The sequence below is a fragment of the Scophthalmus maximus genome, chromosome 16 (assembly GCF_022379125.1).
Source record: "Scophthalmus maximus strain ysfricsl-2021 chromosome 16, ASM2237912v1, whole genome shotgun sequence".
In the NCBI taxonomy this organism is placed as follows: Eukaryota; Metazoa; Chordata; class Actinopteri; order Pleuronectiformes; family Scophthalmidae; genus Scophthalmus; species Scophthalmus maximus.
The window spans coordinates 20,980,001-21,002,500 of NC_061530.1; the positions used below are offsets into that span (position 1 = coordinate 20,980,001).

The following is a 22,500-nucleotide window of genomic DNA, read 5'->3' on the forward strand; positions in this document are numbered from 1 at the left end:
ATCCGTCAGCACGCCTGAAAATGAAAGAGCCAGACGCAGACAAAAAGTTTTGTGGGAGGAGAAAATTATTTTTGACAAATGAGAGGAAGAGCCTCTCCCTGGTTGATGGGGACTCAGCGACTGTCGTTGTCCTTCAGAGGCCGAATCACAGAATCTGTCCCGACGCCGATCGGCCTCGCAGACCAAACACTGACCACGACCAGACGGTCGACTGGAAACAAGCTGCTGAAAAGAATAAATCAGTTTCCCCAAAAACCTGCGATTGGAGGAAAATGTTTTGGATCGTTGTGAAACTGTCGCGAACGAAACGATGGCATCAACCATGTGGGTGAACGGACGTGGAGTGTTGGTGAGGAACACATCATCTCTCTGTGAACGATTGTAAATAAAGACGGATGTTGAATGGAGCTGAAATATCTCAGAATCAGGCGCCGCCATCTTGTGCCGGTGACGTCATGTGGAGTAAGAGTCTGTGACGTAGTGATGACGCCTACACACGCTCTCGACCAATCATGAGTCAGTGTCAGCTGTCAATCATGACGTCTCACCTCTCGTTGCTCCTCCCACCTCTTTGCTCCACCCACCTCCTTGCTCCTCCCACCTCCTTGCTCCTCGGTCCTCCTTGCTCCTCCCACCTCCTTGCTCCTCGGTCCTCCTTGCTCCTCCCACCTCCTTGCTCCTCCCACCTGCGTGCTCCTCCCACCTCCTTGCTCCTCCCACCTCCTTGCTCCTCGGTCCTCCTTGCTCCTCCCACCTCCTTGCTCCTCGGTCCTCCTTGCTCCTCCCACCTCCTTGCTCCTCGGTCCTCCTTGCTCCTCCCACCTCCTTGCTCCTCGGTCCTCCTTGCTCCTCCCACCTCCTTGCTCCTCGGATGACAGAACCATCTCCCGCCTGCAGGGGATTTGGTTCAAATCTTTGGAAAAGGGTGTGTGAACAGAAACTCCTTCCTGTTCTCTGGCTGATTCCTTTTATTCGTGCCGATCCCGTGTCTCTTTGCGTGCCAGGCCTTTTTCCTCCTAGAGTCTGGGGTGTGTTTGGGGGGGGGGGGGGGGGGGGGGGGGGTTACAGGAAGAGAAGGGCGGGTTGGGATTTCCCCTCTGATCGCTGCTCGGCCTGAGACTCGGAATATCTCAACAACCATCTTATGGATTCACCAGAAACTCAGTACAGATTTGTGTCCATGGTTACGGCAGCGACCCTTTGACAGAGAGGGTCAAAGTTCAGTGTTTACAGAAATGTCCTCGTGGAAATTGTCAATCAACATTACAGGAGAAATGAGATTCTTCCTTCCGCATGGCGACAGATTCTCTCCAGGTCATTTTTGTCTTTTCATTAACGACAAATTTTGTTTTTGAAATATGTTCCACTAAAGTTCGTCGTCGTCTCGTCAGATCGTTGTTCTTTTTTCTCCATAGAAAATGTTTCAGCGTTTTAAACATCAAACAGTCGAAAACCTCATCATGTCCAGTTTATCATTTTTCGCGACTTTTCGCTTAAATAATGAAAATTAGTTTAAAATCTGGGATTTAAAGAAAAAATAAATTTGTCATTGAATTTTCTTGATTCCAGTCATCGTTCGTTGTGTGGTTTGTTTCTCAGGAGGTGTGGTTTGGTATCTCATTATCTGCTGTGGGGGTGTTTCCACTTCCTGTCCGGCCCTACGTGTCTATTTTGGCCCTCGCTGCCTCGTCACGGTTCGTACGTCCTCCTCAGAAACTCCACCGATGTCATACAACTCTTCACCTCCCTCCCGTCTCTCTCTCTTTCTTTTTCCACTCTCCGCTTATGTCTCCCCCCCCCCCCCCCCCCCCCCCCCCCCCCCCCCCCCCCCCCCCCCCCCCCCCCCCCCCCCCCCCCCCCCCCCCCCCCCCCCCCCCCCCCCCCCCCCCCCCCCCCCCCCCCCCCCCCCCCCCCCCCCCCCCCCCCCCCCTCCTCCCACATTCCCCGGATGCTGCGCGCCGGTGGAGATAAAGTTAGCACTGCAGAAGTGACAACACGTTGTAACCGTTACCCGTCACCACCACCTCCTCCTGACGCAATCCCAGCCCTCAGTTTATTATCTGGTCGTGTGTCTGTGGGATGCTAGGCAACATAAACACAACTAAATATAACAGCCGAGCTGCTTTAACTTCCAGCGGCTCTTCGACCGGCTCGCTCTACAGAGAGAAAGACGACGAGTCGAGTCCGAGCTTCGTCTCGACTTCAATAAGACAAACCTTTCACCGACACGTGGACACAGAACAAATGACACGATGAAGGTAGAAGACGATCCACGACGTCTGGATCATAGTGCATCAGCTTCATCATACAAAGTCTACATGCTAATAGAAGAATATCCCAACCTTTGACCTCACTGTTCCTCTGTGAGTCATTCAGAGAGGGTCCGAGGTCACGACCAGGACCAATCAGAGACGACTGTCTTAGTAAAGCTGTGAAGTACCTTTTATTCCATAGATTATTAGCAGCATTAAGTGACAGAGACTGTTCATCATACATTGATTCAGCTAATCACATGGAGTCAGCTGTCGTCGGAGCTTCTGTCGATTGATTCACTGTTTTAGTCGAGAACAATATTAGAATGATCAGATAGATTAGTTCAGACAAGGTGCGTTCACGACTTCTGATATGGATCCGTCAGGCTTTCAGAATAAAAGCTACAAAAAATACAACGTTTTATTTAACCTCTGAATAAAAAGCACAGATTAAAAATAATGTTGTTAGAATTATGTGTGGTTCACAGAACAGCATCATCTGTTCAGAAATATAAAACTGGAGGAACATCAGACCAACGTTAAACTACAGATTAGCTCATTAGCTACGACGACACAACCGCTAACGTTAGCATTCAACCACTTCTTGGCTAACACTGCTGTTTGTCACAGCAACATGATACAATGGGAATATTGTTTCTGAATGATGAAGGTGCCTCTAGGACGCAGTCATTCAAGCCTGGAAGTCAAATGCACTGGAATCAAGCTATCGATCTAAATGCTCCATCCAAGGCTAAAGTTCCTGGAACAATCTTATTGATCTAAACTGGATGAACATTACACAGAAACATGTTCCAGTGAGCTGATGAGGTCACGTGATTTTAACCAAGCTAACGTTATGCTGCTAGCTTGACTTGATTACATCCAGTCTGAGATACATTTGTCCAAGATGGACGTTGATAGTTCAGACTAAAAACTCCCATCATGGTTTCCCACATCAAAGTATCCAACACTGATGTAAGCTACAATGTGCTAGCTGCTAACGTTAGCTGCTGTCTAGCAAATGAGCTCTTATGTTGTTGTACAGTGAAACATGATCAGATTTTAACTCATTGTCTCGTAGGACTTATAAACCTGGATCACTGCGGGACGACAGCGTGACGTCAGAAGAAAATGGCCGCTGTGTGAATATAGTCTATGCAGTGACTCACTTGTTATCTGTACAGAATGTGGGAGTTTATAATATTCCTATTGATTATTAGTCTGTGCTTTCAATTAGCTGTTCTGACAACTAAATGATGTTTTTCAAAAGAATTCTAATTCCCCGTTTTTTTACCTGGCTGACAGATCAGTCTTTACTTCCAAATATCCTTCCAACCATGTTTAGTAACAGGTTTCCATGGCAATATTATGTAATATATGTAGTTCTCAACAGAAGTTCTCCGATCTCAAAGTGACATCGTCAAATGTCTTGTTTTGTCCAAACAACAGTTGTAACGAACCCGGAACAGAGAAAAGAACGAAAGGTGAATGTTTATTTCGTCCAGTGACGCGATCGACTGATCGACTGATCGATCATTAAAACTTTTGGTGACAGTGCAACTTGTTTAAGACAGTTGAGTTATCGTCCACTGTGGAGAAGTCCTGGTCCCACAGTTACAGTCATGTGACCCACATCATCGTCTCTTCACCATCTCTTAACCTGGCAGCACTAAATTACCAATCCTGCCATTGTCAGTCTGGTGCGTTCAGGTGCACGGTCTCATCTGGACGTGATCAGGCCACGCAGTAGCCCTGTCCGGCCATGAGGGCGGTCTGGCTCTCCCTCCGTTTGTCCATCTTCTTCTTCAGTCGAACTCTCCAGCAGATGGCGCTGGAGCCCAGTAGTCCCAGACCAGCAGACAGCAGCACTAGCCCAAGCACCGAGATGGTGGACCCGTGAGAGTTGAAGGTGTATGCCACCGCCGTGACCACGACTCCGGCGATGAGGACGACCACGCCAAACGGCACAGTGCAGCGGTAGCAGGACATCTCGGCACCGCCGGTGGCCGCCGTCAGCTGGACCTCGTTGACGTGCGGGACGCGCGTCACCACGACGCGATGGTCCTTCCTGGGTTTGCTCCGGTTCAGCTTCTCTGCAGAGATTGATGTCGCCGACTTCATGGCGCTCCTTGGGATCCTGGGACCGCCTTTGCTGTGGAGGTCGTCCGGCATTGTGACCTTACTGGTGAGGAAGAGGTGCGCCATCCTGATACTGATGTCAGCAATCAGCCAACTGCAGAGCAGCTAACTGAAGACAGAAAATGAAAGGGACGTTAATGATTCTCTTGATGAAGATTATTAGCTACGTGGCCTATAAGGGAAAAAACTAAGTCCCAGAACAAAGCTAAGCTAAGTCCCTGAAGCTAATCAGACGATAACAGATCATGTACTTTTAACAAAATCGTCACTTTAATGTGAAACTGGAGGAAGGAAGTGTTGACGTTTCTCTCTCAGATAACTTGACTTGACAAGTGACTGCAGATTAGAAAACTAATAAAAGAAATAATTGACTTCATCCCTTAAATCCCCCTGAACTTTCCACATCAAAGATTTAAGGAGGAATGTGAATGGACCGTGTTTTAAATCATGTGTTTTTTCCAGATGTATTTGAGGGATTTCTGTGTCTCAGCTTTCTTTCACAGTTCATTTCCTCTTTGTCATGACGACTGTTCAGATCAAGGTCAGAAGGTTCCGGAGCCTGAAGCTCGATGCTCAGTAAACTCACTTTGTCTTTTTGAGTGAATCAGTGAGGAAGAATCTGGATCGCAGACTCGATCTCGATCTCGTCCGATCTCAACTATTTTATTAAAGTTTCACAGCTTCAGGCTTTGAACAATTAAACTGAAATGTTTGAGTGAAAAGTTGCAGGTATAAGTGATGAATAAATATCAGACCTGATCAGAAGCCTTAACTCTCAACAACATGAAGGGTTTAATCTTTGTACAGTGACAGATGAAATTCACATTTCCTGATCATCTTCTTTCACAGTCCATGTTATGACTCACAACAGCAATTCAAGTTTGTGAGTGTTTGGTAGTTTCACTTCTCAGGGATCAGAGATCGAGCCTGACAGACGGACTGAGGGCAGAGCACACCTTCACCTGCTCCACGCCTTATCTTTAGGTTAATATAATATATATATATATAAATATCATTTTCTGTGACATCGTCAGGGATGAGGACTCAGCTCTTCGTCATAAAGATGATATTAAAACATGACAAATGATCCGAGAGTCTGTGGAAATCATTGATCATTATTTCACTGCTATATTAAAATAAATTCATACAAGTAAAGTAAATTTACATTTTCTCTCTGAAAACTCTTCTGGACAGTTATTAAGCTACTTTCCTGTGCACAGTCAAATTCAATGAACTCACACACACACACACACACACACACACACACACTGATGCAGCTGCAGTTAATAAAAGCAGATGAAGCAGTTTGCACTCTCAGACTCACTCAGTCATGTTCCTCCTCCTCAACTCCTCCCGGCTCGCCGCTCTGCATCGTCCTGACTGCAGGAATAAATGAGGGAATATGGCTATCAATAGAAAAGCGGGTGGGGGGTGGGGGGGAGCAGACAGTGTTAACTCCTTCCTGCCTGCAGCTGGTACCCAGGAGCCAGTCTGCCTCGCTCACTCCATCTCTGATGGACGAGCAACGTTCATCACAAACTTCACACGCGTGCGTTTTGTTGGACGCGTTTCTCTGAAGTTGTGATTCACATTCAAAAGATCTAAAAGGAGAAAAACAAAACACAACAGACGCGTTGACGTGACAGCCAATGAGCGTTGAGATCCTCCGTCATTCTCAGACGTCCTGTCATTGGATCATGACGCAGGATCTCGTCTGTGTCGCTGCAGCAGCGGGTGTCGCTCCAGCAGGTGTCGCTCCAGCAGCAGGTGAAGCTTCACCAGCAGGTGTCGCTCCAGCAGGTGTCGCTCCAGCAGGTGTCGCTCCAGCAGGTGTCGCTCCAGCAGGTGTCGCTCCAGCAGCAGGTGTCGCTCCAGCAGGTGTCGCTCCAGCAGGTGTCGCTCCAGCAGCAGGTGTCGCTCCAGCAGCGGGTGAAGCTTCACCAGCAGGTGTCGCTCCAGCAGGTGTCGCTCCAGCAGCGGGTGAAGCTTCACCAGCAGGTGTCGCTCCAGCAGGTGTCGCTCCAGCAGCGGGTGAAGCTTCACCAGCAGGTGTCGCTCCAGCAGCAGGTGAAGCTTCACCAGCAGGTGTCGCTGCAGCAGCGGGTGAAGCTTCACCAGCAGGTGTCGCTCCAGCAGTAGGTTAGCCAAGTGTGTGACTTCACGCCACAAACTCTTTATATAGAAAACGTTTTTATTAAAACTTCAGAAAAGAAGGTTGAAGCTTCGGTACACGGTGAATCATTCCAGAACTAGAGACACGAGGTTCGAATCGCAGTAGTAGTGATGTAGTTTTATTATTGAACATTGATCCACATATTCTCTCGTGTGATACCAAACCGTCAGTTTCTTGTTTTTACCCTCTCGTCTCTCGTTTGTCTTCATTTTGTTGAGAAGCGACTGAGACTCGAGCTTCGGTTCAGCAGCAACAACCTGAAACTGGAGCTTCACATCTGAAAGTGGTTGAGATGGCGTCACGTGTCGTCTCCCAGAATCCTCCTGCTGTTCCCCGGAGAAGGTTCCGCCCTGCAGCTGGAAAACCAGATCCGCAAACTTCCACATCTGGGAGGAATCGGCAGCGTCGCAGAGGAGGTTTGTTGCTCAGCTGATCAGATTCAAGCTGCGGCTTCACGTTCGCACACGTTCACTTCCTCTTCATTAACGCTCCTCGCAGACCTCTCAGCTCACCGGGACGTGTACGTTCATGTTTCACAGCCGCCGTGTTTCTGCTCAGCAGTCAGCGGAGAAAATCAGACGGTGACAACATAGAAAAAATAGATCAGTTTTCATATTGACGAGCCTTAATGGGACTAAAATCTTGTTTCTGTCGCTCCCACAGCGTCCAGCTGGACACATCTGGCCTTATTTTCAAACCCTGAGCAGATGATCCTCTCGGGGGTCGGAGAGGGGCCAGCAGGGGCCAGCAGGGACCAGCAGGGACCAGCAGGGACCAGCAGGGACCAGCAGGGGCCAGCAGGGACCAGCAGGGACCAGCAGGGGCCAGCAGGGACCAGCAGGGGCCAGCAGGGACCAGCAGGGGCCAGCAGGGACCAGCAGGGGCCAGCAGGGGCCAGCAGGGGCCAGCAGGGGCCAGCAGGGACCAGCAGGGGCCAGCAGGGACCAGCAGGGACCAGCAGGGGCCCCGGGCGAGTCCTTTGATCAGGAGAGAGGGGGTCAGAGAGAGAAGTGGGGAAAACAAACTCAGTCTCTTCTCACGTGAATTATGTTCCTGGTGGTTGTTTATATCTTTCTGTCGGTCAGGTCTGATAAGTTTGTGGTTTCAGGAGCCACTTGAAATTGATTTCATTTCCCAGCAGCCGTCTGCGGAGGATCAGTGGGAAGTGGTTCCCTCTGAAGACATCAGAGCGAGATGAGATGGTAGATAAACCCCAGGGAGGCAGGTCCAGGGACCAGGACCAGTGCTAAATCACTTCCTTCCCGGATCCATTTGTGTGTTTGGGATGAAGTGAGTTATTTGCTCTGGCTGCGAGTCTCTGGAGACGTCCCGTCCTGTTCCGCTGCAGCAGATGGTTTCAGGGCTCCGTGTCTCACACTGTGTCGGTGCTTTTCCTTTCTCTTCCTTCCTGTGAACACACGTGTGTTTGATGAGCCGCTGCCAAGCTGCAGCTCTGTTTGCTCATCAAGTCGACTTTGCTTCTTTGGAGCTTCACACGTTCAAGTTACTAATAAAAGAACTACTGACTTAAGTGTGTGGTCATAACCGCCGCCGCCGCAACTCCGTAGATCTCATCCAACAGTCGTCACATCTCCTGCAGCCTCATAGACAAACCAGACAAACTTTGACTCTCAAGATAAAAAGCTTGACCGCAGGTGAAACCACATTTAAATCTGCTGGATCCAGAAGTCACTAAATGTGCTGATTTTTTTCATCTAGATCCACGAAATGATTCTCTGTGAAATCAGTGAACATGCATTTAGACATGTACTGAAGTCCAGATGATTTCCTGAAGATGAGACTCCAGAAGAAAACATCAGGAGAATCACATTCACAGCGAGTTCACACCGGGCGCCACACGAGTACATTCTATACAAAGTCAATGCAAAGACGCGTAGAAGTGCCAAGACACGAAATTCTCGCTCGAGTTGAAATATTTGAACTCGAGCGAGACGCCATAGCCTATGAGCGTTGAGATCCTCCCTCCGTCACACGTCCTGTCTTTGTTTCAGGATTGGAGGATCACTACTGTCGCTGTGTGTTGCTCTTGGCCTTGTGACCGGGTGAAGACGGAGAGGGCTCGGCAGGAAATCAACAGGAAGTTGGACACTAGCTTTAGCCACATTTAGCACAAACACTTTGTGCGGCTTTTCGCGCAAATAAGCACAAATGTTCCAGCAGCCAAACGTTTTACTGGCAGTGTGAACGCACCATTACAGTCACGTCCCGCCACCAGTCGCCTGGACGGTCCGGAACTGTTCCTGTTCTCCTTGTTCGTCATACGTGAAACCAAACTCTGTAAAATGCCCGGACATTTTAAGAAGTTCATGTCTGAAAACAGCTAAAAGAAAAGGATTCATTTTTTCTTTATCTGACGAATTTAACAAATTCTTTCTTGGGTCTTCTCTCAACCAACCAAGACAAACGTGCCAATACGCAGCACAAGCGCTAAACCAATGAACGACCTCGTTCTCATGGTCCTGACGATAACGAGGTTCCGTTTGTGACGTCACCGAGTCAAGGAAGTCCTGGCGGCTCGGTTTAAACCAGAGTTTCTGCCTGCGTCCATTTGTCCGTGGAGTGTATTTGTGGTCCACACTTTGCTCACGATCGACAAAGATTCGGAAATCCCACTTTAAAAACAGGGCAGTGAACGAGCGGAGGGGATGCGACAGTCCAGGATGTGAGAGGCAGCGTGATGATCATGTGATATTATTAGGACCTGAGGAAACTGAGGGTGTTATTAGACAAAGTCATGAGCCAAATGGAGAAAGAGCGACAGGATGTGAAAAACTAAAACAGCAGCAGGTCACAGGTGCTCGACGCAAGTCACGTGATCGGACAGATTCAAAGACTGAGAAAAGGTTTTAAACAAAGTGAGATCGGAATCTGGCAATAGAATTACCACTGGGTTCACAGGAGGTCAAGAATAAACCTTGAGAGCCACGGAGAAGAAAGACTGAAAGGGGAAAGGAAAACCGATGAGGAGAGGAAGGAAGAGACAGAGGGAGCGAGGAGGTAGAGGGAAAGAGGGCGCGTTCCCATAATTCACTGTTTTCATGTGGGATCCATCATGTCAGCAGCAGGATTACATCACTTCCTGCTGCTGAGCGCCAACACCCCGGTCGCAGCCCTGGAGAGACGACAGGAAGGGCTTCTAGTTCAGAGGTCGGCAGGTCACGGAAAACACACGGCCGCCGTCGGAGCCTTTTGAAATCCATCCTTCAGTTGGGATCGTATTCATCGTCTCTTCTGTCTAAACACTACAGTTCCCATGAGTCCTTGAGTCAAATTGTTTCAGGAAGTTCCCTAAATCTTTAAGTGTTTCCTCAGCACCATGTTCAGATTCTCTAAGTGTTTAGGAAAGGAGCTTCAATGTTTCCTTTCCTCTCTCCTTCATCAGAGGACACACTGGAGCTTCCTATGTGACGAAAGGAGAAACAGACCCACAATTCATTGCGGCAGCGATATTTAACTTGACGCGTCATAAACGAACATTAACGATTCAATCTGAAGTAGAAGAAGAAGAAGAGGATGAATATGACCCAGATGTAAGTTACTGTTACATATGAATCATAAAACACTGAAACATGCTGATGGAGCCGCTGAGGTTTTTGTAGTTCATCTTCATAAATGTGTCATTTCACCACGACAGACGCATCAACAACATCCACCGTCACATGATCACGTAGTTTAGTGAAAATCGATTTGGATTCTCTGAGCAGCGCTGTCGACTTTTCCTAAATCCTGTCAATCCTCCTCGACACCTTTCCTTGACCTCATGACGTCTTCCACTGAGGTCATAGAGGAGAGGACGGACGATTCGACCTCACCTCTTATTACAGTACAGATGAATGTCACAGAACCTTGCTGCAACCGCACTGACATCTAGTGGTAGTGAAGGGAACCACAACGTCTGTTGAGCTCCACTGAGACGTTCTCCCGGTTACTGTCACGTCCAATCAGATGAAGCTCTGATATTAATGAGTCTTTGTTTTGATGTGAGTGGACACAGAGAATCTCTTGATCTGCATCATTTCTCTCTTGGCTCTGAACTCTCTTGTCCCAGTCAGGCTCCTGTAGGACTATGACTCTGGTTTCCAGTGATCTGATTGGTCAGTAGTTTTGCTGTTGACATTTTCTGCCTGTTTATTCAAACTGCAGATAATTAACATGAACAGCTTCCTTCCTGTTTCCTCCTCCTCCTCCTCTATTCACTTCTTCGGTCCTTCATCATTTCCATTTACATTTTTTCTCCACCTTCTTTTCATCTATTTTCAATCTCTCTTATTCTACTCTTCTTCTTTTACTTCTTCCATTGGTTTTCCTTTCTTGAACTTTCTTTCATTCCTTCTGCTCGTCATAATTTCCTTTTTCATTCATTATTTTATTCTATTTCTATTCTTTTATTGAGTTTTTCTGCTTCACAGAAGACTTTACATTTGTCTTCTATCCTTTTTTTCTATTTGTACTTGTTTCTTTTTCCATCAGCCCTTCTTCCTTTCCTTCTCTTACTCTCTTTCCTTTGTTCCTTCCCTTTTTATTTTTCCTTCTTTCATTCACCTTCTGTTTTTCTTAGTCCATTTTCTTTTTCAATTTTTAATTGATTTATTTCTTATTGTTTCTTCTTCCTTCTGTTCATTGTCATTTTTTATTTCCCTCTGTCTTTCATCTCTTCAGTATGTCTTTCCTTCCTCTTCCTCTTCTTCCTCTTCTTCCTCTCCCTCCTCTTCCTCCTCATCCTCTTCCTCCTCTTCTTCCTCCTCTTCCTCCTCTTCCTCTTCCTCCTCTTCTTCCTTCTCTTAATCTTCTCCCTCCTCTTCCTCCTTTTCCTCTTCATCGACCTGCAGATCTGACGGTGTCTTTGACCTTTGACATCGGACCTCAGGCTCGTCCCGCTCCTGCAGCCTGATTGGCTCCTGCAGCCTGATTGGCTCCTGCAGCCTGATTGGCTGCTGCCGGTGTGAGTCACGCAGTGTTGGGACGCGGCCGCCTCCAGATGTGGGACCGGACCGCGGTGGAACGTGAGCCCGCCCCGGTCCTCTGTATTCTGGGATGTTTCACACTGGGCAGGACAGAGACACGTTAGCAGGCGGGAGCCCGGCTCCTCTGGGAGGAGAAGGAGAAGAAGAAAGAGGACGAGGAAGAGGAGAAGGAGAAGAAGGAGAGGAAGGAGAGGAAGAAGAGGAAGAAGAAGAAGAAGAAGAAGAAGAAGAAGAAGAAGAAGAAGGACGTTGGTGCAGACGGAGGGAAGAGGAAGAGGAGGAAGAGGAGGAAGAGCCGTGATCTGGTTCGCTCTCCTGCACCGACCGAGGATCAGCTGATGGACTGTGATGGTAAAGTTTGAACTTCAGCTGCTTGAATCTGTGAACATCTGTGAACATCTGTGAACATCTGATGACCCGCTACTAGCTCTTAACCTACCACTGACTCAGTAACTGGTTCATGTTAGCATGTTGCTAACTAACAGTCAGCTGTTAATATGTGACCAGTCAACTTACTACACTTGAGTGTATCTCGAGCAGCTGATCCAGTCAGCTGTCACTCACCAGCTCGACGTCCTACAGTTACACACAGGACACACTGTAATACACTGTGACCAGTCACACACTAACCAACATGTTCATTCTGAGCTAATCAGCCAATTAGCTTCTCAACAAGCTAATGTTACTAAGTAGCTACCAAGCAAATCAAAAGCTAAGCTACGAGCTAACGACTGACGAACAGATGGATGTTACCAGCAACTAACATCCAAGCTAATGATGTCAGCTACACACCCGTCTCCCCCTCCTGACCCGTCTCCCTCTCCTGACCCGTCTCCCTCTCCTGACCCGTCTCCCTCTCCTGACCCGTCTCCCCCTCCTGACCCGTCTCCCTCTCCTGACCCGTCTCCCTCTCCTCCTGACCCGTCTCCCCCCCCTGACCCGTCTCCCCCTCCTCCTGACCCATCTCCCTCTCCTCCTGGGCCGTCTCCCCCTCCTCCTGACCCGTCTCCCCCCCCTGACCCGTCTCCCCCTCCTCCTGACCCGTCTCCCCCCCCTGACCCGTCTCCCCCTCCTCCTGACCCATCTCCCTCTCCTCCTGGGCCGTCTCCCCCTCCTCCTGACCCGTCTCCCCCCCCTGACCCGTCTCCCCCTCCTCCTGACCCGTCTCCCCCCCCTGACCCGTCTCCCTCTCCTGACCCGTCTCCCTCTCCTCCTGACCCGTCCCCCCCTCCTGACCCGTCTCCCTCTCCTGACCCGTCTCCCTCTCCTCCTGACCCGTCCCCCCCTCCTGACCCGTCTCCCCCTCCTGACCGTCTCCCTCTCCTGACCCGTCTCCCCCTCCTGACCGTCTCCCCCTCCTCCTGACCCGTCTCCCTCTCCTGACCCGTCTCCCCCTCCTGACCCGTCTCCCTCTCCTGACCCATCTCCCCCTCCTGACCCGTCTCCCTCTCCTGACCCGTCTCCCCCTCCTGACCTGTCTCCCCCTCTCCTGACCCGTCTCCCACTCCTCCTGACCCGTCTCCCACTCCTCCTGACCCGTCTCCCTCTCCTCCTGACCCGACTCCCCCTCCTGACCCGTCTCCCCCTCCGTCTCCCCCTCCTGACCCGTCTCCCCCTCTCCTGACCCGTCTCCCCCTCTCCTGACCCGTCTCCCCCTCCTGACCCGTCTCCCCCTCCTCCTGACCCATCTCCCTCTCCTCCTGGGCCGTCTCCCCCTCCTCCTGACCCGTCTCCCCCTCCTGACCCATCTCCCCCTCCTGGGCCGTCTCCCCCTCCTCCTGACCCGTCTCCCCCTCCTGACCCATCTCCCCCTCCTGGGCCGTCTCCCCCTCCTCCTGACCCGTCTCCCCCCCCTGACCCGTCTCCCCCTCCTCCTGACCCGTCTCCCCCTCCTGACCCGTCTCCCCCTCCTGACCCGTCTCCCCCTCCTCCTGACCCGTCTCCCCCTCCTGACCTGTCTCCCCCTCTCCTGACCCGTCTCCCACTCCTCCTGACCCGTCTCCCCCTCCCCCTCCTGACCCGTCTCCCTCTCCTCCTGACCCGACTCCCCCTCCTGACCCGTCTCCCCCTCCGTCTCCCCCTACTGACCCATCTCCCTCTCCTCCTGGGCCGTCTCCCCCTCCTCCTGACCCGTCTCCCCCTCTCCTGACCGGTCTCCCCCTCCTGACCCGTCTCCCCCTCCTCCTGACCCATCTCCCTCTCCTCCTGACCCGACTCCCCCTCCTGACCCGTCTCCCCCTCCTGACCCGTCTCCCCCTCCTCCTGACCCATCTCCCCCTACTGACCCGTCTCCCCCTCCTCCTGACCCGTCTCCCCCTCCTGACCCGTCTCCCCCTCCGTCTCCCCCTCCTGACCCGTCTCCCCCTCCTCCTGACCCGTCTCCCCCTCCTCCTGACCCGTCTCCCCCTCTCCTGACCCGTCTCCCCCTCCTGACCCGTCTCCCCCTCCTCCTGACCCATCTCCCTCTCCTCCTGACCCGACTCCCCCTCCTGACCCGTCTCCCCCTCCTCCTGACCCATCTCCCCCTACTGACCCGTCTCCCCCTCCTCCTGACCCGTCTCCCCCTCCTGACCCGTCTCCCCCTCCTCCTGACCCGTCTCCCCCTCCTGACCCGTCTCCCCCTCCTCCTGACCCATCTCCCTCTCCTCCTGGGCCGTCTCCCCCTCCTCCTGACCCGTCTCCCCCCCCTGACCCGTCTCCCCCTCTCCTGACCCGTCTCCCCCCCCTGACCCGTCTCCCCCTCCTCCTGACCCGTCTCCCCCTCCTGACCCGTCTCCCCCTCCGTCTCCCCCTACTGACCCATCTCCCTCTCCTCCTGGGCCGTCTCCCCCTCCTCCTGACCCGTCTCCCCCTCTCCTGACCCGTCTCCCCCTCCTGACCCGTCTCCCCCTCCTCCTGACCCATCTCCCTCTCCTCCTGACCCGACTCCCCCTCCTGCCCGTCTCCCCCTCCTGACCCGTCTCCCCCTCCTCCTGACCCATCTCCCCCTACTGACCCGTCTCCCCCTCCTCCTGACCCGTCTCCCCCTCCTGACCCGTCTCCCCCTCCGTCTCCCCCTCCTCCTGACCCGTCTCCCCCTCCTCCTGACCCGTCTCCCCCTCTCCTGACCCGTCTCCCCCTCCTGACCCGTCTCCCCCTCCTCCTGACCCATCTCCCTCTCCTCCTGACCCGACTCCCCCTCCTGACCCGTCTCCCCCTCCTCCTGACCCATCTCCCCCTACTGACCCGTCTCCCCCTCCTCCTGACCCGTCTCCCCCTCCTGACCCGTCTCCCCCTCCTCCTGACCCGTCTCCCCCTCCTGACCCGTCTCCCCCTCCTCCTGACCCATCTCCCTCTCCTCCTGGGCCGTCTCCCCCTCCTCCTGACCCGTCTCCCCCCCCCTGACCCGTCTCCCCCTCTCCTGACCCGTCTCCCCCCCCTGACCCGTCTCCCCCTCCTCCTGACCCGTCTCCCCCCCCTGACCCGTCTCCCCCTCCTCCTGACCCGTCTCCCCCTCCTGACCCGTTTCCCGTTCCTGACCCGTCTCCCCCTCCTCCTGACCCGTCTCCCCCTACTGACCCATCTCCCTCTCCTCCTGGGCCGTCTCCCCCTCCTCCTGACCCGTCTCCCCCTCCCCCTTGACTCGTCTCCCCCTCCTCCTGACCCGTCTCCCCCTCCTGACCCGTCTCCCCCTCCTCCTGACCCGTCTCCCCCTACTGACCCATCTCCCTCTCCTCCTGGCCCGTCTCCCCCTCCTCCTGACCCGTCTCCCCCTCCTGACCCGTTTCCCGTTCCTGACCCGTCTCCCCCTCCTCCTGACCCGTCTCCCCCTACTGACCCATCTCCCTCTCCTCCTGGGCCGTCTCCCCCTCCTCCTGACCCGTCTCCCCCTCCCCCTTGACTCGTCTACCCCTCCTCCTGACCCGTCTCCCCCTCCTGACCCGTCTCCCTCTCCTCCTGACCCGTCTCCCTCTCCTCCTGACCCGTCCCCCTCTCCTGACCCGTCTCCCTCTCCTGTCCCGTCTCCCTCTCCTCCTGACCCGTCTCCCTCTCCTCCTGACCTGTCTCCCTCTCCTGACCCGTCTCCCTCTCCTCCTGACCTGTCCCCCTCTCCTGACCCGTCTCCCTCTCCTGACCCGTCTCCCTCTCCTCCTGACCCGTCTCCCTCTCCTCCTGACCTGTCCCCCTCTCCTGACCCGTCTCCCTCTCCTGACCCGTCTCCCCCTCCTCCTGACCCGTCTCCCCCTCCTGACCCGTCTCCCCCTCCTCCTGACCCGTCTCCCCCTACTGACCCATCTCCCTCTCCTCCTGGCCCGTCTCCCCCTCCTCCTGACCCGTCTCCCCCTCCTGACCCGTTTCCCGTTCCTGACCCGTCTCCCCCTCCTCCTGACCCGTCTCCCCCTACTGACCCATCTCCCTCTCCTCCTGGGCCGTCTCCCCCTCCTCCTGACCCGTCTCCCCCTCCCCCTTGACTCGTCTCCCCCTCCTCCTGACCCGTCTCCCCCTCCTGACCCGTCTCCCTCTCCTCCTGACCCGTCTCCCTCTCCTCCTGACCCGTCCCCCTCTCCTGACCCGTCCCCCTCTCCTGACCCGTCTCCCTCTCCTGTCCCGTCTCCCTCTCCTCCTGACCCGTCTCCCTCTCCTCCTGACCTGTCTCCCTCTCCTGACCCGTCTCCCTCTCCTCCTGACCTGTCCCCCTCTCCTGACCCGTCTCCCTCTCCTCCTGACCTGTCCCCCTCTCCTGACCCGTCTCCCTCTCCTGACCCGTCTCCCTCTCCTCACCCTCACAGATATGGCTGAAGATGTCTGTAGATTCTGAAAAGTCCTGTGTGTTGCTGTCAACGCGAGACTCCAGGACTTCGACGTCCTGCGTCTTCCAAACCGCAGACGAGACAGATGACGTCCCTGGAGTGGGGGAGGAGAGGTGAGATACATGAGTGCTGATCATATTGATTATTTTAAATTGTTCCTTCATTTCATTATTCAGTTTTCAGCTCCTGATTTCTTCCTGCTGGACTTGAGTTCATCAGGTCACTGCAGACTTGAAGTTTCCCGTGCTGTGCAGTGAGCTCGGTGTTCCACAGGGTCGCTCTGACCTCTGACCTGCGGGAGGAGCCTCATGTCTCATGTCCGTCGCGTCTCATCCTCCCTGCATCTGGAGCAGCAGTCACTTCCTTCCTGTGTCTTTCCTCCAGCAGCGTTCTCGAGATGCTGAGCTGCTCCAAGTTCTCCGACCTGGAGACATGGCTGTGTATGCCGTCCTCGCTGCTGCTGCCCAGGGCTCTGGACTCCGCCCTCACCTCCTCTTCCTCCTCTTCCTCGCATGCTGCCAGCCCCTCCTCCGATTCCCCTCCGACGTCCTCCTCCTCCTCCTCCCGTCGCTCCACCTGCAGCGAACCAGGAGAGGCAGACGCTCCGCCCAGGTGACGTGGTTCTAAACACACACATGGTGTTTACGAGCACTTTGTGCTGATTGACCATCATATTACTTATTGATGAGTGATCAGGCGGTTGTTGCTGCTGATTATAAGAATATTTATTCACAAGGCTGTGGGAAGATTCGAGTTATGAATTGTGCCAAAGTCCTGATCGATTATTGATTAAAAAAATTAAGAAGCAGCTACTCTTTGAAATCCTCATAAAATACTGACGCTGCAGATTTCAAGTTTGTTTGTAAAATGATTCAACCCTTCACTGAGACAGACAGACAGAGAGATGGACAGACAGAGAGACAGACAGACAGACAGAGAGACAGACAGACAGACAGACAGAGAGAGAGACACAGAGAGAGAGAGACAGACAGACAGACAGAGAGAGAGATGGACAGACAGACAGACAGAGAGACAGACGGACAGACAGACAGACAGAGAGACAGACGGACAGACAGAGAGACAGACAGACAGAGAGAGAGAGAGATACAGACAGACAGAGAGATGGACAGACAGAGAGAGAGACAGGCAGACAGACAGACAGAGAGATGGACAGAGAGACAGACGGACAGACAGAAAGAGAGAGAGATGGACAGAGAGACAGACAGACAGACAGACAGACAGAGAGACAGACAGACAGAGAGATGGACAGACAGAGAAAGACAGACAGACAGGGAGAGAGAGAGATGGACAGAGAGACAGACGGACAGACAGTCAGACAGACAGGGAGAGAGATGGACAGACAGACAGACAGAGAGACAGACAGAGAGATGGACAGACAGAGAGACAGACGGACAGAGAGACAGACAGAGAGACTGACAGACAGAGAGACAGACAGACAGGGAGAGAGATGGACAGACAGACAGAGAGACAGACCGAGAGATGGACAGACAGACAGACGGACAGAGACAGACAGACAGTCAGTCAGTGAGAGAGAGACAGAGAGACAGACAGACGGACAGAGACAGACAGACAGTCAGTCAGTGAGAGAGACAGACAGTCAGACAGACTAGGTTATTGTCTGAAAGAAATACAAATGTAAAATTTGATAAGCATTACAAAATAAAGAGATGTTTAAAAAAAAAAGAATATTAATGGAGCCAATAATTGAACTTCACTCGTGTTAGAAGAGAAAGACGTCTGATAGATAATATTTAATATCTAATAACGATCCTGTGTCATCAAATTCTTTCTGAACGTTTGTGTCCTGACAGTTGACGGTGAGTTGTTGAAATTGAGTTTCTGCTCCTGCAGGTCGTCAGGGAAGGAATCCACCTTCTTCTCTCCTGAAATGATGGAAGCGCCATATCTGGCCACGCCCCTCCTTTCCTCCACCCCTGCAGCCGCAGTGCTGAGCTCAGGGACGTCAGCGAGAGACTCGGCCTCCCAGAGCGGGGTCAGCATCAGGAAGCGGCGGCGGCTCGCTGCTAGTCCTGGAGGACTCCACTGGAACTCCGCAGGTGAGACCGAACACGTCCTGAGATTAACGGGTGAGCCTCCGACGCCGCCCTCCTTGTCGCGTGGCGTTTACTACTGGTCGTCGAGTCGTGACTGATAAGAACCAATCAGAGAAGAGAATGTTGGCATCTGCGTCATTGTTTTTCAAATGTTGTAGTGTCTGTACGTCTAGACTAAAATACAACCCGCAGTTTTCACACTGAAACGGGACCACAAGTCAGTTGCGCCAGTTGTAACTGTAGCAACAATGATGGGTTTAACATCTAAAGCGTATCAGTGTGGGGGCGGGGCCTCTGACTCTGGGAAGTTCTGCGTTTCCTCATTGTTCTGGTTTGTAAAACGACGTGTAGATAGAAAATAAGAAGGGACCCAGAGCGGATACCTGAGGGACACCACAGACCAGGTGTCGGACACTTTCTACTTCCTGTATTGTCTGTGAGCCTTACTCAGCATCCATCACGTTAACCCTCTGAGAACAGAGATTGTAGTTTTCATGATCCTGTTTAAATGGATCTATAATAAAAAACCATATTAGTCAGAACATCTATTCTTTCAGCATCAGAGAGTCGAGGCCTCTCACTTCACCTCATCACGTCGTAGATCGCGATGACGTCGTTACCTTTCGTAATGTGTGGCGGCTCTAGAGAGGATCAGAAAAACATTTTCATATCTCAAAAACTAGAAAATTAACATGTAACTTACAGAGTTAAGAAATATTTTGATCATGTCTAATGTTTTTATTGAGCAAAAAGATCTTTGTATTTAGACCGTTTCAGTACTTTAATCATTTATTATAGTTTATTGACTCAAAAACTTTTATCTCAGGTTGTACAGATTTTAGAGATATGAACATTTTGAAGATTCTCCAGGACATGACACAGTAAGAAAAGTCGAACACGTCGCAGGTCGGACTCTGACGGGCTGAAGGGAGAGTTAGTGTGTGGGGTGGTGGACGTGGCGACACACACACACACACACACACACACACACACTTGTTTACTCTGTCCCGGAGCTTGACTTCCTGTGTGGCTCACGCTGTCCTGTAGCTCCACCCTCCTGGAGAATGATAATGAGCTTCCTGTGGATCAGATTAGCGTCCGACTCATCAGGTGTGTGTGACTCGTCTTTAATGCTCAGGAATCTTGTGTCGTCGAGTCTTAAAATCTTTGTCGTCTGTAGATTGTGATGATCCAAGGAGAAGTGTCGGGCCCAGAGGAGACAGGTTTTAGTCTTAATCTCATTTAGTGCATCGTCCTGGTTCGACTCCTGACTCCAGATTTCCTGTTTGTGTTTTTACTTCTGCAGTCGAATGAAAAGATAAACAAGTGAGTGAGTTTCACTGAGTGTGGCTCAGTGATCTCCTCCCCTCGACTTCCTCTCCTGTTGGTTTGACAGTGTTCGTATTTGCGGGTTCTCGTGAACGACTCTGGTGTCAAGATGTGTTCCAGACTTTTAAAAATCTGTTTTATTTTATTTTTCTCATGAAAGAAACATTTTTGATTTCTGAGCATATTCCCCGACGGAGACGTGACCTCAGCTCTCTGTGGTTCCACGTCCTCGTGTTCCGACACAAACAGAAACAATCTGCTCAATATATACATATATATACATATATATATGTATATATATATATATATATACATATATATATGTGTGCATATATATATGTATATATATATATGCACACATATATATATATACATATATATACATATATATATGTATATATATATATATATACATATATATATATATATATGTATATATATATATATATATACATATATATATGTGTGCATATATATTCACAATCAGTTTATAATCTCCTGAAACAAAGATTTGTTGTGTTTAGTTGCCTTAGAATTATTCTTTATACCAACCATACCATCGTATATAAAGACGATCAGCAACTGTATATATATGTGTATATAAAGTCTGTTATTATATTTCAATAGAGAATGACCATCAAACAATCAGTTCAGAAACATTATATATATATATATATATATATATATATATATATATATATATATATATATATATATATATATATATATATATATATATAGTTGAGTCTGGATGTTCAACGTCTGTCCACCAGAGGGAGACATGACTCCAGACTCAGTCTCCTGATTCATATGATTCATATCTGATTTAAGGTTTAATCACATCAGATGAACGTAATATAGTCAGTTTTTAAAACAGCTGAATCATTTTTATTCATCATTTAAATACACATTTTATATAATCAATAATTTTCTGGAAATGAATAAAGATTTTGAGACGGGACGTTGATGAATGTGTTGATCAGTTTCCCACTGAAACACTCAACTGTATTTATCATAATCATAAACTTCATTTATATCCCACTGTTCTTTTTGAGTGATTAACAGGAAAAAAATGACAACAGATTATTGATGAGAAGATTAGTTTGTGACTTTATTGATGTTGGAAAATGATCTCATCAGTTGTCGTCTGCTGCTTGTTGTTGTTGTGTTGTCGTCATAGTGATGAAGGTTGTTTGAGCTCTCAGGGCCTCCGTAGTCAACTCACACATCTCTCTCATGTAGTTTTAATGCAGCAGCTCAGGTACCTGACACCTGACACACACACACACACACACACACACACACACACACACACACACACACACACACACACACACACTGAATGACAGGACACATGAAACCCCCCGAGGGACGGAGAAGAACCGCGATGCGTTCGGGGTCCACACTAATCTCTCTTGCCCGCTGCTGTTTCTGTCTTTCATCATTTTATCTTTCAGGTTCAGATTTCATCATAATCAAACAGAGAAATGAAGAAAAAAAACAACTAGTATCGATAACCATAGCTCGCCCGATACCGAAATATGGTCCGATTTATGTATATTTAAACATTTGTCAATAATTCCCAAGATGTTGTTTTCAAAGCCTTGGGACAAAGAAATGTTATTTAAGTTTGATATTTTAGAGTTTAACCATGAACTTTATTATAAATAACTTACAACCAAATATACAGAACTTAAATCATGAAATCAATTTTTTTTAAAGAGAGAAGATAAATACACATCTTTCCTTCATTGTTTATTCTGTAGAATAAAAGTTTTCATATCAGAAACATAAACACTGATACTGATTACGTCTGACAGACTCAAATTGGCCAACGTCCGTTGATAATAATTACTGAACTTATTTTATTGAAACTTGTGTTTTATTGAAAGCTCGTGTGTGTGGTGTACAGTAACAGCAGCTTGTCTCTGGTTTCCAGGTTCTGTGCAACGTGAGTTCTGGTCACCTGATCTGTCTCCGGGGTCGGAGGGGAGCGTGGCAGCAGGCGCCGGCAAGAGAAGCCTCCCCGTGGTCGAGGTGGGAGGAGCCTCACCGGCGTGTGTCGGCGACCGGGCGGCCTTGAGGAAAACGGTCTCGGTTGACGACCGTCTGCTGCAGCCGGCGGGCGGAGAGCCGCGGCGCGTGAGGCTGCTGAGTCGACTGGAGAGAGGCAGGAAGAAGCTGCGGAACGCACACGTGAGTCCGGTTGTTCTCATTTCATTCATACTGACGTTTAGTACGTTTGTAAAATGTTGGTTCGACAGCAGACGTCACGAGCCTCAATATGTTCCGCCATCTTGACTGTAGTCCAGACACGACCTTGTAATGACCAGTCTTCACCACAGAGGGCGACAACCAGAGGAAAGATCTGAACTCTCACATCGGACGCGACGTGGATTATTCACGCGTGTCGATTACAATGCTAGACGCCAATGTCGCCTCATTGAGCGACGCAAATGATGCGAAGACGCAAAATTCACGACTGTCGCGAAATATTGAAATGGAGGATCACTGCTGTCGCTGTGTGAGCGACCGGGAGAGATATGATGTGTCATTTTACCTTCAGCTGCAACAGTTAATCGATCAGTAATCCACTACTAAATCAATTGCCAACTATTTTGATAATCGATTAATCGGTTTAAGTAGTTTTATGGAGAAAAAAAAGTCATAATTCTCTGATTTCAGCTTCTTAAATGTGAATATGTTCTGGTTTCTTTGCTCCTCTGTGACAGTAAACAGAATATCTTTGGTGTGTGG

At 50.5% G+C, this 22,500-nt stretch overlaps 2 protein-coding genes across 5 annotated transcripts in view; one reads left to right on the forward strand and one right to left on the reverse strand.

Moving 5' to 3' along the window:
- Positions 1-2,424: 2,424 nt before the first annotated feature.
- Positions 2,425-6,034, reverse strand: LOC118288012 (transmembrane protein 100-like). Its single transcript, XM_035613747.2, has 2 exons — positions 5,716-6,034; positions 2,425-4,500 (listed from the first exon to the last, which is right to left on the reverse strand). Exon 2 carries the CDS (start codon positions 4,455-4,457, stop codon positions 3,987-3,989), a length of 471 nt encoding a protein of 156 aa, XP_035469640.1. The 5' UTR covers positions 4,458-4,500; positions 5,716-6,034; the 3' UTR covers positions 2,425-3,986.
- A 5,382-nt stretch (positions 6,035-11,416) lies between these two features.
- The window catches only part of ankfn1 (ankyrin repeat and fibronectin type III domain containing 1), a 41,440-nt gene continuing 30,356 nt past the window's right edge, over positions 11,417-22,500 (forward strand). The window contains exons 1-5 of one of the 4 annotated variants that reach the window (XM_035613212.2): positions 11,417-11,900; positions 16,319-16,452; positions 16,724-16,951; positions 18,212-18,417; positions 21,683-21,939. In XM_035613212.2, coding sequence (XP_035469105.2) covers positions 11,898-11,900; positions 16,319-16,452; positions 16,724-16,951; positions 18,212-18,417; positions 21,683-21,939 — 828 coding nt within the window. In that variant the 5' untranslated portion in view covers positions 11,417-11,897. The remainder of the gene's footprint in view (positions 11,901-16,318; positions 16,453-16,723; positions 16,952-18,211; positions 18,418-21,682; positions 21,940-22,500) is intronic. The other 3 variants (XM_035613211.2, XM_047327734.1, XM_047327733.1) reach the window with 3 other exon arrangements.